Source organism: Mustelus asterias, chromosome 20, assembly GCF_964213995.1.
Source record: "Mustelus asterias chromosome 20, sMusAst1.hap1.1, whole genome shotgun sequence".
Classification (NCBI taxonomy): domain Eukaryota; kingdom Metazoa; phylum Chordata; class Chondrichthyes; order Carcharhiniformes; family Triakidae; genus Mustelus; species Mustelus asterias.
In genome coordinates, this window is record NC_135820.1 from 82,326,483 (window position 1) to 82,344,279 (window position 17,797).

The following is a 17,797-nucleotide window of genomic DNA, read 5'->3' on the forward strand; positions in this document are numbered from 1 at the left end:
CTCAGAACCCTGCCGTTGACCCTGTAATCCACATTCAAATTTGTCCTCCCAAAATGAATCACCTCGCACTTATCAGGGTTAAACTCCATCTGCCATTTTTCGGCCCAGCTCTGCATCCTATCAATGTCCCTTTGCAGCCTACAACAGCCCTTCACCTCATCCACTACTCCACCAATCTTGGTGTCATCAGCACATTTACTGACCCACCCTTCAGCCCCCTCCTCCAAGTCATTGATAAAAATCACAAATAGCAGAGGACCCAACACTGATCCCTGTGGTACACTGCTGATAACTGGGCTCCAGTCTGAAAATTTTCCATCCACCACCACCCTCTGTCTTCTATGAGACACAGTAAGAAGTCTAACAACACCAGGTTAAAGTCCAACAGGTTTATTTGGTAGCAAAAGCCACTAGCTTTCGGAACAGGCTGTCCCTTCGTCAGGTGGGTGGGAGTTCTGATCACAAACAGGGCACAAAGCCACAAACTCAATTTACATGAATAATGATTGGAATGTGAGTCTTTACAGCTAATCAAGTCTTAAAGGTACAGACAATGTGAGTGGAGGGAGCATTAAGCACAGGTTAAAGAGATGTGTATTGTCTCCAGACAGGACAGTTAATGAGATTTTGCACATCCAGGCAGGTTGTTCTATGAGATAGCCAGTTACTTATCCAATCGGCCAAATTTCCCTCTATCCCACACCTCCTTACTTTCTTCATGAGCCGACCATGGGGAACGTTATCAAATGCCTTACTAAAATCCATGTATACGACATCAACTGCTCTACCTTCATCGACACACTTAGTTATCTCCTCAAAGAATTCAATCAAATTTGTGAGGCAAGACTTACCCTTCACGAATCCATGTTGACTATCCCGGATTAAGCTGCATCTTTCCAAATGGTCATAAATCCTATCCCTCAGGACCTTTTCCATTAACTTACCGACCACCGAAGTAAGACTAACCGGCCTATAATTACCAGGGTCATTCCTATTTTCTTTCTTGAACAGAGGAACAACATTCGCCACTCTCCAGTCCTCTGGCACTATCCCCGTGGACAGTGAGGACCCAAAGATCAAAGCCAAAGGCTCTGCAATCTCATCCCTTGCCTCCCAAAGACTCCCAGGATATATCCCATCTGGCCCAGGGGACTTATTGACCCTCAGATTTTTCAAAATTGCTAATACAAATGTGCTAATTCAAGCACATTGTCATTGCTAAATGCCCCAGTCAATTGCTTCAAGGAAACGAAAGGTCGATAAGTATAACCACATGACCGAGTTTAATGTCAGGTGACCAGGAAAGAACTTGTGGCACAAGGTCAAAGTGCATCAAGAAAGTGACCTTGTTCTTCCCCGAGCCAATGAGATGAATTTGTGATTCTTTTCAGTGCCGTTTGCTTCGCAACATAATCACTGCGCTTTTTAAATCTTCTTTTTGTTCAATGCAAGAAGTGTTATTTACACAAGTGTATTTATTTTAAATCTGCCGTGTTGATTTCAGACGCAATCACCAGCGAACCATGGAGTTGATGCAGGCAGCACTGGATTCCGAGGCAAAGGCCAGGAATGAAGCGATTAGACTGAAGAAGAAAATGGAAGGAGATTTGAACGAGATGGAATTACAGCTGAATCACGCAAACCGACAGGCTGCAGAATCCCAGAAACAACTGAGAAACCTCCAGGCTCAGTTTAAGGTCAGTCAAAGCCAAGCGGGAGGCTAGAACAGATTGGAACTTTATTAACAATTGCTACATGATTTAAGGACCGTGAAATAGCTTTTAAAAAACATTTAGACCTGATTGTAACTTTATGACAGGCAGAATATTTAACATGCTCAATGGAGGAAATCTTGAGACTTTAAAATAAAATGCAATTTATGGAATTTCACAGTGACTTCATTGCAGTGTTAATGTAAGCCTTACCTGTGACTAATAAATAAACTTTAACTTCACTTGTAGGATGTCCAACTGGAACTGGATGAGACGATTCGACAGAATGATGATTACAAAGAGCAGATTGCAGCTGCTGAGCGGCACAGTAACCTGTTGGTGGCGGAGCTGGAAGAGCTTCGAGCGGTTCTGGAACAGTCTGAGAGAGGCAGGAAACTAGCAGAGCAAGAGTTACTGGAAGCGACAGAACGGGTGAACCTGCTGCACTCACAGGTACAGAGAGAGAGGGGACACACACAGCAATAAACCATCAACAAATCAGTTGGCAGAGGAGAGAATAAAATCATCTTTTATTTTGTATCTGTTCAGAATACTGGTCTGATTAATCAAAAAAAGAAGCTGGAAAATGACATTAATTCTCTGAGCACCGAGGTGGAAGAAACGGTCCAGGAATGCCGGAACGCAGAGGACAAAGCTAAGAAAGCAATAACTGATGTAAGTTGTGATACATCCAAAATCTCTGCTGCTTATTTTATTGATGTGGAGATGCCGGCGTTGGACTGGGGTGAACACAGTAAGAGTTTTAACAACACCAGGTTAAAGTCCAACAGGTTTATTTGGTAGCAAGTACCATTAGCTTTCGGAGCGCTGCTCCTTCGTCAGATGGAGTGGAAATGTGCTCTCAAACAGGGCACAGAGACACAAAATCAAGTTACAGAATACTCTGTACAGAATATTCTGTAACTTGATTTTGTGTCTCTGTGCACTGTTTGGTGAAGCATTGAACCAATTGGTGAAGCAATTGGTGAAGCATTGAACCAATATTTCTCTTCGGTGTTCACGCAAGGGGACATGAATATAGCTGAGGAGGACACTGGGTTGCAAGGGAGTAGAATAGACAGTATTACAGTTGATAAGGAGGATGTGCAGGATATTCTGGAGGGTCTGAAAATAGATAAATCCCCTGGTCCGGATGGGATTTATCCAAGGATTCTCTGGGAGGCAAGAGAAGTGATTGCAGAGCCTCTGGCTCTGATCTTCAGGTCGTCGTTGGCCTCTGGTATAGTACCAGAAGATTGGAGGTTAGCGAATGTTGTCCCATTGTTTAAGAAGGGGAACAGAGACTTCCCCGGGAATTATAGACCGGTGAGTCTCACTTCTGTTGTCGGCAAGATGTTGGAAAAAATTATAAGGGATAGGATTTATAGTTATTTGGAGAGTAATGAATTGATAGGTGATAGTCAGCATGGTTTTGTGGCAGGTAGGTCGTGCCTTACTAACCTTATTGAGTTTTTTGAGAAAGTGACCAAGGAGGTGGATGGGGGCAAGGCAGTGGACGTGGTATATATGGATTTTAGTAAGGCGTTTGATAAGGTTCACCATGGTAGGCTTCTGCAGAAAATGCAGATGTATGGGATTGGGGGTGATCTAGGAAATTGGATCAGGAATTGGCTAGCGGATAGGAAACAGAGGGTGGTGGTTGATAGTAAATATTCATCATGGAGTGCGGTTACAAGTGGTGTACCTCAGGGATCTGTTTTGGGGCCACTGCTGTTTGTAATATTTATTAATGATCTGGATGAGGGTATAGTTGGGTGGATTAGCAAATTTGCTGATGACACCAAAGTCGGTGGTGTGGTAGACAGTGAGGAAGGGTGTCGTAGTTTGCAGGAAGACTTAGACAGGTTGCAAAGTTGGGCCGAGAGGTGGCGGATGGAGTTTAATGCGGAGAAGTGTGAGGTAATTCACTTTGGTAGGAATAACAGATGTGTTGAGTATAGGGCTAACGGGAGGACTTTGAATAGTGTGGAGGAGCAGAGGGATCTAGGTGTATGTGTGCATAGATCCCTGAAAGTTGGGAATCAAGTAGATAAGGTTGTTAAGAAGGCATATGGTGTCTTGGCGTTTATTGGTAGGGGGATTGAATTTAGGAGTCGTAGCGTTATGTTGCAACTGTACACAACTCTGGTGCGGCCGCACTTGGAGTACTGTGTGCAGTTCTGGTCCCCACATTACAGGAAGGATGTGGAGGCTTTGGAGAGGGTGCAGAGGAGGTTTACCAGGATGTTGCCTGGTATGGAGGGGAGATCCTATGAGGAGAGGCTGAGGGATTTGGGATTGTTTTCGCTGGAAAGGCGGCGGCTAAGAGGGGATCTTATTGAAACATATAAGATGATTAGAGGTTTAGATAGGGTGGATAGTGATAGCCTTTTTCCTCTGATGGAGAAATCCAGCACGAGGGGGCATGGCTTTAAATTGAGGGGGGGTAGTTATAGAACCGATGTCAGGGGTAGGTTCTTTACCCAGAGGGTGGTGAGGGATTGGAATGCCCTGCCAGCATCAGTAGTAAATGCGCCTAGTTTGGGGGCGTTTAAGAGATCCGTAGATAGGTTCATGGACGAAAAGAAATTGGTTTAGGTTGGAGGGTCACAGTTTTTTTTTTAACTGGTCGGTGCAACATCGTGGGCCGAAGGGCCTGTTCTGCGCTGTAATGTTCTATGTTCTATGTTCTATGTTAATGGTATTTGCTTATTTTATTCCCAGGTGAGTGACTGTCCACCAGTGACAGACTGCTCACTTCCTGAGGCAATGAGAGTGAGTCTCGTGTCACAGGCCAGAGACAAGGAGTAAAAGTAGCTGCAATTGTAGATTGCAGACCTGGACAACATTCTAACCTGGGCTGCTATTCCTTCTGGAGCAGCCATGCTGCCACAGCGGGTTTGGATTCACCTTCCTGGCTGCAGCGATGTCAGTCTAGGATGTTTGAAAGCATTTGTAGCTCTAACCTCTCCCAGCATGTTAACCTATCTGCTGAGTGTCTGGTTCTTATGCCAGGGGCTCTTTCCTCTACCAGTCCTCCAACAGTCAGCTGAGTGACATGGGGTGGGAAGCTCTGGGAGGCCTTTACCCGAGCTATTGCCTGCTTGTAGTTAGGACTTTGTCGCTAACTAGGAGCTTCCAATCAGTCGGAGAACTCCAACGTGTGAAATATTTATACAGTTTCATTCTTGCCATTCTGTTTCTGATCATCGGGTTTCATGTTTCCAGGCTGCAATGATGGCAGAGGAACTAAAGAAAGAACAAGACACCAGTGCACATCTAGAGAGGATGAAAAAGAACATGGAACAGACAACTAAAGATTTGCAGCTGCGATTGAACGAAGCTGAACAGATTGCACTGAAAGGAGGCAAGAAACAGATCCAGAAACTGGAGGCCAGAGTGAGTTGATCAGCAAAATAAGAGCCAGAGTGTGTCCAGCCTGAGAGATGTTTGTAGCACTCGGTGCAGCACTGGGGGAAAGGGTGCAATCACCTTGATTCCTCCGCACGTTTCCCACTGCATGCCAGTCTCAGGATACAGGTTGGATACAGGGTGGATACGGGGCAGATACGGGGCAGATACGGGGCGGATACGGGGCGGATACGGGGCGGATACAGGGTGGGCCATTTACAACTGAGATTAGGAGAAACCTCTTCACCCAGAGGGTGGTGGGCCTGTGCAATTCTGTACCACAGGAAGGTGTGGAGGCCCAATCGCTGAATATTTTGAAGAAGGAAATAACCTAACCCTCACCCTGTCACTAAATTGAAAAGAAGCCTTTCCAGAAGAAAGTTTCAACATCCATTTCATGGAGTGATGACCTCACAAATTCAGCCTTGAATACAATGAGTTAAAACTCTGCCAGATTTCTATAGAAACAGGAGTAGGCCATTCAGCCCTTCAAGCCTGCTCCATCATTACTTTTGATCATGGCAGTCCCTCATAGGCAGCCTATGATGGGTTTGATTCAATCTGCACTCTGTCCACATGTACATTGAATACAAGAGTAGGACATCTTGTTGAAGTTGTACAGGACATTGGTAAGGCCACATTTGGAATACTGTGTACAGTTGTGGTCACCCTATTATAGAAAGGATATTATTAAACTAGAAAGAGTGCAGAAAAGATTTACTAGGATGGTACCAGGACTTGATGGTTTGAGTTATAAGGAGAGGCTGGATAGACTGGGATTTTTTTCTCTGGAGGCTTAGGGGTGACCTTATATAGGTCTATAAAATAATGAGGGACACAGATCAGCTGGATAGTCAATATCTTTTCCCAAAGGTAGGGGAGTCTAAAACTAGAGGGCATAGGTTTAAGGTGAGAGGGGAGAGATACAAAAGTGTCCAGAGGGGCAATTTTTTCACATAGAGGGTGGTGAGTGTCTGGAACAAGCTGCCAGAGGGAGTAGTAGAGGCAGGTACAATTTTGTCTTTTAAAAAGCATTTAGATAGTTACATGGGTACGATGGGTATAGAGGGATATGGGCCAAATGCGGGCAATTGGGACTTTCAAAAAAAGGGCGGCATGGACAAGTTGGGCTGAAGGCCCTGTTTCCATGCTGTAAGCCTCTATGTGCAGTGATTGGGTTAAGGATGTAACATCTCTCCTTTGAGATCTACATCTCGACCCAAACTTGTTCAAATTCTCAGCCAGGGGCTGAGTGAGAAAACATCGGTTTTGATCATTAATTCACCTTATAATCAACAGGTAAAATACTCACCCAATCAGACTGGATTCAATCCACACAACTTTATTTTACATAATACTCCACCATCACCTATAGCAGTGGGCCAACTTACATCACTATTCTTTAAAACTTGAGAATTCACAAAAAGTAATAGCTAATTCAGTACAGTCTCTGGAAAATTCAAAACCCAAATTGCAAGACGAACATTTCGCAAGACCTTACTTCACTGAGTGATTTTCTTTTCTGCTTCCCAGGTGAGGGAGCTGGAGTCTGAGCTGGAAACTGAACAAAGGAAAAATGCAGAGTCGGTGAAAGGTCTTCGAAAGTATGAGCGGCGAATCAAGGAGCAGACCTATCAGGTACAGTACTCAGCGAGTTTGGGAAACAGTGCCACCTGGGCAGAATCCTTCACCCTTCCTGGCACAATCATTGCTGCATTTCCTCCAGCAGGAACCCAAATTGCTCCACAGTCTGCCAGAAATGGGGAGTGGCCCCAGGATCACGGAGCCTCATCAACTCTTTGGGGTTGTCTCTTTGACCTCTCTCCCCATCCCAGTCACATTTCAGTCACTGCTCCAATCAGGTCAAAGCAGAGCATTCACTCACCACCTACACAGGTGCCCCACACACACACACACACTCCCCCCCCACACATACACACACACACACACACACACACCCCTCACACACACACAACCCTCCCCCCCCACACACACACTCGTCGCACCCCCCCCCAACACACACACTCCTCACATCCCCCTCACACACACACGCATCATAACCCTGTCCTCAAATCCACTGACACCCCAACTCAGACAGAAAAAGCTGTTAGTAACACAAGCGTCACCAGGTTACAGCATCCTTTCCTATCATCTTACCGTTCTATTGCTTACCATTCCATACATTTATCTCAATTCCCTTAAATCCATTCATTCTATTCACTTCAACAGCACGGTGGCACAGTGGTTAGTACTGCTGCCTCATAGCACAAGGGTCCCAGGTTCAACTCCAGCTTTGGGTCACTGTCTGTCTGGAGTCTGCACGTTCTCCCCGTGTCTGCATGGGTTCCCTCTGGGTGCTCTGGTTTCCTCCTCCAGTGCAAAGATGTGTGGGTTAGGTTGATTGGCTGTGCTAAATTGCCCCTAGTGTCAGGGGGACTGGCAGGATAGATGAGTGGGGTAACAGGGATAGAGCCTGGGTGGGATTGTGGTCGGTGCAGACTTGATGGGCTGAATGGCCTCCTTCTGCACTGTAGGGATTCTATGATAACTACTCCATGTGGTCTGGGTGTTGTCTGGGTAAAGACATTTCTTCTGAATTCTCGAATAGATTGATGACGGATTATCATAGGAATTAGGAACGAGCATTGGGTAATTCAGCCCCTCGAGCCTGCTCCGCCATCTGTACATTCATGGTTGATCTCGGTCTCATCCGAACTCCACTTCCCTCATATATTGATGGTTCTTGGTTTTGGTCTCTCCCCCATTTGGAAACATCTGCTCTTCTCTACCTATCCTATTCTTGCTTTATCAGGAAAAGTGCCTCCACTTCCACGTTCTCTCCTGCTACCTCAAAACAACTGTGAAAGGCTCATTACCTTCCCATAACAAGAACTTTGCACCTTTAGCATAATGGTATTATTAAATCACAGTATCGCACAAAGCCACATAAGGAGGTATTAGGGCAGATGGTCATAAACTTGGTCAAAGAATGACTTGGCCAAATTTTAAGGAGTGCCTTAAAGGAGGAATTGGAGGTAGAGAGACAGGAAACTCCAGAGATTAGGACCCAGGCAGCTGAAGACATGGCCATCAATGGTGGAGTAATTTAAAAATCAGGCTTGCACAAGAGGTTAGAATTCGAGGAATGCAGAGATCGGAGAGGGTTGTGGCGCTGGAGGAGTTCCAGAGATGCAGAGGGTCAAAGTCATGGAGGAATTTGAAAACTAAGATGAGAATTTTAAAAGTGTCTTGATCAAAAGCCAGTGTCGCTCAGGGAACACGGGATTTGGGAATGAAACTCCCTGCAAGTTGCAAGTTGCCAACCACTTCCTCCATCACTGGATTCAAGGTTTTGAAAGTTCACCAATCAAATTGCAGGTCCGATATTGTTATGAATACATATCTCCAAGAACCGTTTTTTAAAAAATTGAACAGATACAAAGAACAAAGAACAATACAGCACAGGAACAGGCCCTTCGGCCCTCCAAGCCTGCACCGCTCCCTGGTCCAAACTAGACCATTCTTTTGTATCCCTCCATTCCCACTCCGTTCATATGGCTGTCTAGATAAGTCTTAAACGTTCCCAGTGTGTCCGCCTCCACCACCTTGCCCAGCAGCGCATTCCAGGCCCCCACCACCCTGTGTGTAAAATATGTCCTTCTGATATCCGTGTTAAACCTCCCCCCCTTCACCTTGAACCTATGACCCCTCGTGAACGTCACCACCGACCTGGGAAAAAGCTTCCCATCGTTCACCCTATCTATGCCTTTCATAATTTTATACACCTCTGTTAAGTCTCCCCTCATCCTCCGTCTTTCCAGTGAGAACAACCCCAGTTTACCCAATCTCTCCTCATAACTAAGCCCTTCCATACCAGGCAACATCCTGGTAAACCTCCTCTGCACTCTCTCTAAAGCCTCCACGTCCTTCTGGTAGTGCGGCGACCAGAACTGGGCGCAGTATTCCAAATGCGGCCGAACCAACGTTCGATACAACCGCAACATCTGACCTCAACTTTTATACTCTATGCCCCGTCCTATAAAGGCAAGCATGCCATATGCCTTCTTCACTACCTTCTCCACCTGTGCCGTCACCTTCAAGGATCTGTGGACTTGTACACCCAGGTCCCTCTGCGTATCTACACCCTTTATGGTTCTGCCATTTATCGTATAGCTCCCCCGTACGTTAGTTCTACCAAAATGCATCACTTCGCATTTATCTGGATTGAACTCCATCTGCCATTTCTTTACCCAAATTTCCAGCCTATCTATATCCTTCTGTAGCCTCTGACAATGTTCCTCACTATCTGCAAGTCCAGCCATTTTCGTGTCGTCCGCAAACTTACTGATCACCCCAGTTACACCTTCTTCCAGATCGTTTATATAAATCACAAACAGCAGAGGTCCCAATACAGAGCCCTGTGTTACAGGAACACCACTAGTCACAGGCATCCAGCCGGAAAAAGACCCTTCCACTACCACCCTCTGTCTTCTGTGACCAAGCCAGTTCTCCACCCATCTAGCCACCTCCCCCTTTATCCCATGAGATCCAACCTTTTGCACCAACCTACCATGAGGGACTTTGTAAACGCATTACTAAAGTCCATATAGACGACATCCACGGCCCTTCCCTCGTCAGCCATTCTAGTCACTTCTTCAAAAAACTCCACCAGGTTAGTGAGGCATGACCTCCCTCTCACAAAACCATGCTGACTATCGTTAATGAGTTTATTCCTTTCTAAATGCGCATACATCCTATCTCTAAGAATCCTCTCCAACAACTTCCCGACCACGGACGTCAAGCTCACCGGCCTATAATTTCCCGGGTTATCCTTCCTACCCTTCTTAAATAACGGGACCACATTAGCTATCCCCCAATCCTCTGGGACCTCACCTGTGTCCAGTGACGAGACAAAGATTTGCGTCAGAGGCCCAGCGATTTCATCTTTCGTCTCCCTGAGCAGCCTGGGATAGATTCCATCAGGCCCTGGGGATTTGTCAGTCTTTATATTCCCTAAAAACCCTAACACTTCCTCCCTTGTAATGGAGATTTTCTCTAACGGGTCAACACTCCCCTCCGAGACACTCCCAATCAACACATCCCTCTCCTTTGTGAATACCGACACAAAGTATTCGTTTAGGATCTCCCCTACTTCTTTGGGCTTTAAGCATAATTCCCCACTTTTGTCCCTGAGAGGTCCGATTTTTTCCCTGACAACCCTTTTGCTCCTAACATATGAATAAAATGCCTTGGGATTCTCCTTAATCCTGTCTGCCAAGGACATTTCGTGACCCCTTTTTGCCCTAGATGTGGAATTATTTGGTTGGGAACTGACCTGGGTTGTTCCTTTAAAAAGTTTTAAGTTCACTGTGAGCAAATTGTCTTTTCCAAAAAGTCACATAATTTCAGCTGAGTGACCAGCAAAGCACCCAAGGAGAAAATAACTATTTGTTTATTTGAACTTTAACTGCTAGAGAAAATAAAAAGAGTTTTCTAACGCAGAGGCACTCTGTGGATTTTCTGGAAATCACCTGACTGAGATGAGTTTCTGTTTTGAACTTGGTTTTTAGTCCCAGTTTGGGAATAAACTGAAAATTAAAAGGTTGCCCAACCTGCCCGCTCCCAGCCTCATCTGAAATACAGTGTAGTTCTCAGTATCCAGCTGGGAATCCTGATCTCAGTATTTGGAAACGTGAGCAGCTGCGAGAAGAGAGATCGCAAGGGCATTGATCAAGCTCCTCAGGAAAGAACTTCCAGATAACTATTGTGACCAGTGATTTGTCTTGTACAGGAACACCAGATCGACAGTGTCAAAACCCTTTGAACTTTATCCCTTTTTATAAAGTTTTTCCAATGGCCAATAGGAATTGTTTCCCTTAAACACTAACCTCTGCCGAGACCCAATTTGATTTGCCCTTGGGTTTATGTATGTGCGTGTTGGGATTTAAAGGAGTATTTAATTACACTTCCTGATTACAAATTGTTCACCAGTTTTTGCAACTTGCTTTTGAAATAATTCTTGTTTCATAATAAATCAATCATTTTGATTTTGATAAAAGTCTGGCTAATGTTTCTGCTGCTTCTCGCAATAGTGAAGCAAACAATTGGCCATTTTAGTGAGTGAGGCGAGAGAAACTGCTCCTCCCATTCCAGTATTAACTTGTCAATTCCCTGCCCAGGGTGAGGAGGACAGGAAGAACATCATCTGTATGCAAGATCTCATTGATAAGCTGCAACTGAAAGTCAAGAGCTACAAGCGACAGGCTGAAGAAGCTGTGAGTATAGCAATGTGTCTGCACGTTTTGTCACATTGATGCCCATTTATGGATAAGTAACACGTTGCGGTTTCATCACAGGAGGGAAATGCCAGCACAAACCTGACCAAGTACAGGACATTACAACACGAACTGAATGATGCGGAGGAACGTGCTGAGATTGCTGAATCTCAGGTCAACAAGATGAGAAGCAAAAGCAGGGATATTAAGGTATGAAGAACCCAGGCTGCTTCACTTTAAGCAGAATTAATTTGCCCGACGTACTGATATGTCAGAGATTTCTAGATCACATGATACAACTGCAATTATCTAGAAATGTAGACTATGGATCCCTACCTCAGCTCATCTGCTGCTGAAACCCTTATCTAATATTCTCCTGGCAAACCCATCATCTTCCAAGCTCTATAAACTTACATAGAACAGTACAGCACAGAACAGGCCCTTCGGCCCACGATGTTGTGCCGACCTTCATCTGAAACCAAGATCAAGCTATCCCACTCCCAACCATCCTGGTGTGCTCCATGTGCCTATCCAATAACCGCTTAAATGTTCCTAAAGTGTCTGACTCCACTATCACTGCAGGCAGTCCATTCCACACCCCAACCACTCTCTGCGTGAAGAACCTACCTCTGATATCCTTCCTATATCTCCCACCATGAACCCTATAGTTATGCCCCCTTGTAATAGCTCCATCCACCCGAGGAAATAGTCTTTGAACGTTCACTCGATCTATCCCCTTCATCATTTTATAAACCTCTATTAAGTCTCCCCTCAATCTCCTCCGCTCCAGAGAGAACAGCCCCAGCTCCCTCAACCTTTCCTCATAAGACCGACACTCCAAACCAGGCAGCATCCTGGTAAATCTCCTCTGCACTCTTTCCAGCGCTTCCACATCCTTCTTATAGTGAGGTGACCAGAACTGCACGCAATATTCCAAATGCGGTCTCACCAAGGTCCTGTACAGTTGCAGCATAACCCCACGGCTCTTAAACTCCAACCCCCTGTTAATAAAAGCTAACACACTATATGCCTTCTTCACAGCTCTATCCACTTGAGTGGCAACCTTTAGAGATCTGTGGATATGGACCCCAAGATCTCTCTGTTCCTCCAGTCTTCAGAACCCTACCTTTGACCCTGTAATCCACATTTAAATTAGTCCTACCAAAATGAATCATCTCACATTTAACTTGTTAGAAGGTTGTAATAAGGAGGAATAAGGTTAAAATCACAATATATTTGGCACCTCTTAATGTAGCAAAACTGCCCAGACTGTTTCACTGGAGTGTAATCAGACAGAAATTGACTCAAAGGATAAGAGGTTAGGGTAGACAACCAAGAAAGTTTGGTCAAAGAAAAAGGTTTTAATTAGTGTCTTAAAAAGGAGGAAACAGTGCTGTCAAAAGATCCTTAGCAGCGACATAGTGGCACAATGGTTAGCACTGCTGCCTCACAGCACCATGGACCTGGGTTCAATTCCCGGCTTGGGTCACTGTCTGTGCGGAGTCTGCATGTTGTCACCGCGTCTGCGTGGGTTTCCTCCGGGTGCTCCAGTTTCCTCCCACAGTCCAAAAGACATGCTGACTAAGTGCATTGGCTTTGCTAAATTCTCTCTGCGTACCTGAACAGGCGCCAGAGTGTGGTGACGAGAGGATTTTCACAGTAACTTCATTGAAGTGTTAATGTAAGCTTACTTGTGACACTAACAAATAAATCTTAGCAAGTTGTTGCTGTGCATCCTGTAGATAATGCACACTTCTGCACAATGTGTTAGAACATAGAACATTACAGCGCAGTACAGGCCCTTCGGCCCTCGATGTTGCGCCGACCAGTGAAACCAATCTAAAGCCCCTCTAATCTACACTATTCCAATATCATCCATATGTTTATCCAATAACCATTTGAATGCTCTTAATGTTGACGAGGGTGTTGGGGGTGGAGGGGGTGCTGCTTTGTGTGAGATGGTTTCAAACTTCAAGACTTGTTGGAACTGTACTCATCCAGGCAAGTGGAGAGTTTTCCATCACACTCCTGATTTGTGCCTGGTAAGTGGTGGTTACTTACTGCAAAAGATACTAGCAGCATCTGACCTGCTCATCTTAGGATCATAAGTAGGAGGTCATTTAGCCTCCTGAGCCTTCCAAAGGATCATGGCTGATCTGTGCCCTTTACCCCACTTCCTCACCTTCCATAGTCCCTGACTCGTCAATAAAAAAATCTAACTCTGCCTTAAATATATTCAATGACCCAGCCTCCACTGCTCAATGTCCAAGAGAATTCCAAAGACTAAACTACCCTCGAAGAAATTCCTCCTCATCTCAGTCTTAAATGGGAGACCTCATTCAAAAATGGTCTCTATCCAACTTCATGATTCCCCTGTAAGGGGAACTATCCTTTCACCATTCCCCCGGTTTAGGGAAACCCATCCTTTCACCATCCCCCCTGTTTAGCCTCCTCAGGATCTTGGCTGTTTCAATATCACCTCTCATTCTTCCAAACTCTGAGTAAAGGCCCAAACTGCTCAACCTCTCCCTTAGAAGACAATCCCCTTCATCCCACAAATCAGCATAGCAAACCTTTTCTGAACTGTAAGTATATCCATCCTTAAGGGGACCACAATTGTACACAATACAGCAGCTGTGGTCACACCAATCTCACCTCGCCTTACTTTTAGATTAAAACTTTCTCTCCTTTACCTTCTCCACCATCCTCCTCACCCACTCTCCTTCCCCTCCCCCCCCACTCCCCACTATCTTACAGTAAATTTATATGGCTAGTCCAGTAAATTTCTGGTGACTCCCAGGATGTTGTTTTTGATTTAATTTGTCACATGTATTAGTATACAGTGAAAAGTATTGTTTCTTGTGCACTATACAAACCATACTGTTCATAAAGGAGAGGGTGCAGAATGTAGTGTTACAGTCATAGCTAGGGTGCAGAGAAAGATCAACTTAATGCAAGGTAGGTCCATTCAAAAGTCTGACAGCAGCAGGGAAGAAGCTGTTCTCGAGTTGGTTGGTACGTGACCTCTGACATTTTGTATCTTTTTCCCGGTGGAAGAGTGTATGTCTGAGATGTGTGGGATCCTTAATAATGCTGGCTGCTTTTACAAGGCAGCAGGAAGTGTAGACAGTCAATGGGTGGGAGGCTGGTTTGTGTGGTGGACTAGGCTTCATTCAAGACCTTTTGTAGTTCCTTGCAGTGTTGGGTAGAGCAGGAGCCATACCAAGCTGTGATACAACCAGAAAGAATGCTTTCTATGGTGCATCTGTACAAGTTGGTGAGAGTCGGAGTGGACATGCCAAATGTCCTTAGTCTGCTGAGAAAGTAGAGGCGTTGGTGGGCTTTCTTAACTATAGTATCAGCATGGAGGGGGACTAGAACATAGAACATAGAACATTACAGCGCAGAACAGGCCCTTCGGCCCACGATGTTGCACCGACCAGTTAAAAAAAAAAACTGTGACCCTCCAACCTAAACCAATTTCTTTTCGTCCATGAACCTATCTACGGATCTCTTAAACGCCCCCAAACTAGGCGCATTTACTACTGATGCTGGCAGGGCATTCCAATCCCTCACCACCCTCTGGGTAAAGAACCTACCCCTGACATCGGTTCTATAACTACCCCCCCTCAATTTAAAGCCATGCCCCCTCGTGCTGGATTTCTCCATCAGAGGAAAAAGGCTATCACTATCCACCCTATCTAAACCTCTAATCATCTTATATGTTTCAATAAGATCCCCTCTTAGCCGCCGCCTTTCCAGCGAAAACAATCCCAAATCCCTCAGCCTCTCCTCATAGGATCTCCCCTCCATACCAGGCAACATCCTGGTAAACCTCCTCTGCACCCTCTCCAAAGCCTCCACATCCTTCCTGTAATGTGGGGACCAGAACTGCACACAGTACTCCAAGTGCGGCCGCACCAGAGTTGTGTACAGTTGCAACATAACGCTACGACTCCTAAATTCAATCCCCCTACCAATAAACGCCAAGACACCATATGCCTTCTTAACAACCTTATCTACTTGATTCCCAACTTTCAGGGATCTATGCACACATACACCTAGATCCCTCTGCTCCTCCACACTATTCAAAGTCCTCCCGTTAGCCCTATACTCAACACATCTGTTATTCCTACCAAAGTGAATTACCTCACACTTCTCCGCATTAAACTCCATCCGCCACCTCTCGGCCCAACTTTGCAACCTGTCTAAGTCTTCCTGCAAACTACGACACCCTTCCTCACTGTCTACCACACCACCGACTTTGGTGTCATCAGCAAATTTGCTAATCCACCCAACTATACCCTCATCCAGATCATTAATAAATATTACAAACAGCAGTGGCCCCAAAACAGATCCCTGAGGTACACCACTTGTAACCGCACTCCATGATGAATATTTACTATCAACCACCACCCTCTGTTTCCTATCCGCTAGCCAATTCCTGATCCAATTTCCTAGATCACCCCCAATCCCATACATCTGCATTTTCTGCAGAAGCCTACCATGGTGAACCTTATCAAACGCCTTACTAAAATCCATATATACCACGTCCACTGCCTTGCCCCCATCCACCTCCTTGGTCACTTTCTCAAAAAACTCAATAAGGTTAGTAACTAGAACAGGTTGTTGGTGATCTGGACACCTAAAAACATGAAGCTCTCGACCATTTCCACTTCATCCCCATTGATGTAGACAGGGACATGTTCTCCTTTACACTTCCTGAAGTCGATGACAATCTCCTTTGTTTTGTTGACATTGAGGGAGATTATTGTTGCCGCACCAGTTTACCAGATTCTCTATCTCATTCCTGTACCCTGTCTCATCGTTGCTTGAGATCCGACCCACTACAGTGGTGTCATCAGCAAATTTGAAAATTGACTTGGAGGGGAATTTGGCTACAAATTATAGGTGTAAAGGAGCAGAGTAGGGGGCTGAGAACACAGCCTTGTGGGGCACCGGTGTTGAGGATGATCGTGGAGGAGGTGTTGTTGCCTATCCTTACTGATTGTCGTCTGTGAGTTAGGAAGTTCAGGATCCAATCACAGAGGGAGGTGCCGATGGAGGATTCAGCAATGGTAATACCATTTAGCATCAAGAGGAGATACTTAGGTTCTCTCTCATTGGAGACAGTCATTCCCTGGCACTTGCATGGCACAAATGTTACAGCCACTTTATCAGCCCAAATCTCAATGTTGTCCAGGTCTTGTTGCAGGAGAAACAAAAATCGAAACACTACAAACATTTAGGTCAGGCAGCATGAGTAGAGAGAGAAAGAGTTAAGTTTTCAAGGCAATGATCTTTGTTTCACACAGTTGTCATTATTACTAATTCCTCCCGTGCCTGATAAATTCAGTAAACATCAGACTATTACCTTAGCCCCAATTTCCATTATGTAATAGAGTATCAAAGATTCATGTGATTGAACCGATGTCAAAGTTTCATCAACAATTTGTTTTATACTTTAAACATCTTCAATCTGTGCACTGGAAGCCCGAGATTGCTGATTTAGCTGCAATCATACCAGGTCACACTCCTGCCACCCCTCCTGTGTCAAGGCCCAGGTCACTCAATTTTTTGACTGCTTATATTTTTGTTTACTAATTGGGTTTTCCTTATTTCAGCATGAAGAATAAAAGGCGGGGCACAAGACTCTGAACTGACTTCCTTCTGCTTTTGATGACAATGTAGCATTTAGTGCAAAAAACCTGTGTGAATAAAGACAATTATAATGCAATGTCTTGTCCTGGATTTAATCGTTTACAGCAGCTACCTTTCCAAGCTCATGTTCTGGCAGTTTCCTGCTGTGTGAGAAGGATCAATACATTGTGCTAGAGCAGATTAATGAAACCAGTGGAGCATAGAAACATAGAAAAACTACAGCACAAAACAGGCCCTTCGGCCCCACAAGTTGTGCCGAACATATCCCTACCTTTTAGGCCAACCTATAACCCTCCATCCTATTAAGTCCCATGTACTCATCCAGGAGTCTCTTAAAAGACCCTATTGAATTTGCCTCCACCACCACTGACGGCAGCAGATCCCACTCGCCCACCACCCTCTGAAAAACTTCCCCCTAACATTTCCCCTGTACCTACCCCCCACCTTAAACCTGTGTCCTCTTGTAGCAGCCATTTCCACCCTGGGAAAAAGCCTCTGAGAGTCCGCCCGATCTATGCCTCTCAACATCTTATATACCTCTATTAGGTCTCCTCTCATCCTACGTCTCTCCAAGGAGAAAAGACCAAGCTCCCTCAGCCTATCCTCATAAGGCATGCCACTCAATCCAGGCAACATCCTTGTAAATCTCCTCTGCACCCTTTCAATCTTTTCCACATCCTTCCTGGAATGAGGCGACCAGAACTGAGCACAGTACTCCAAGTGGGGCCTGACGAGGGT

The 17,797-nt window shown here is 45.2% G+C and overlaps 1 protein-coding gene across 1 annotated transcript in view; it reads left to right on the forward strand.

Annotated features, from left to right (window-relative positions):
• LOC144508689 (myosin-7-like) overlaps positions 1–17,135 on the forward strand; it is a 137,033-nt gene extending 119,898 nt beyond the window's left edge. The window contains exons 35-42 of the mRNA XM_078236973.1: positions 1,505–1,697; positions 1,962–2,165; positions 2,262–2,387; positions 4,941–5,111; positions 6,657–6,761; positions 11,303–11,398; positions 11,480–11,608; positions 17,023–17,135. Of these exons, the coding sequence (XP_078093099.1) occupies positions 1,505–1,697; positions 1,962–2,165; positions 2,262–2,387; positions 4,941–5,111; positions 6,657–6,761; positions 11,303–11,398; positions 11,480–11,608; positions 17,023–17,034 (1,036 nt within the window). The 3' untranslated portion in view covers positions 17,035–17,135. The remainder of the gene's footprint in view (positions 1–1,504; positions 1,698–1,961; positions 2,166–2,261; positions 2,388–4,940; positions 5,112–6,656; positions 6,762–11,302; positions 11,399–11,479; positions 11,609–17,022) is intronic.
• Positions 17,136–17,797: the final 662 nt, after the last annotated feature.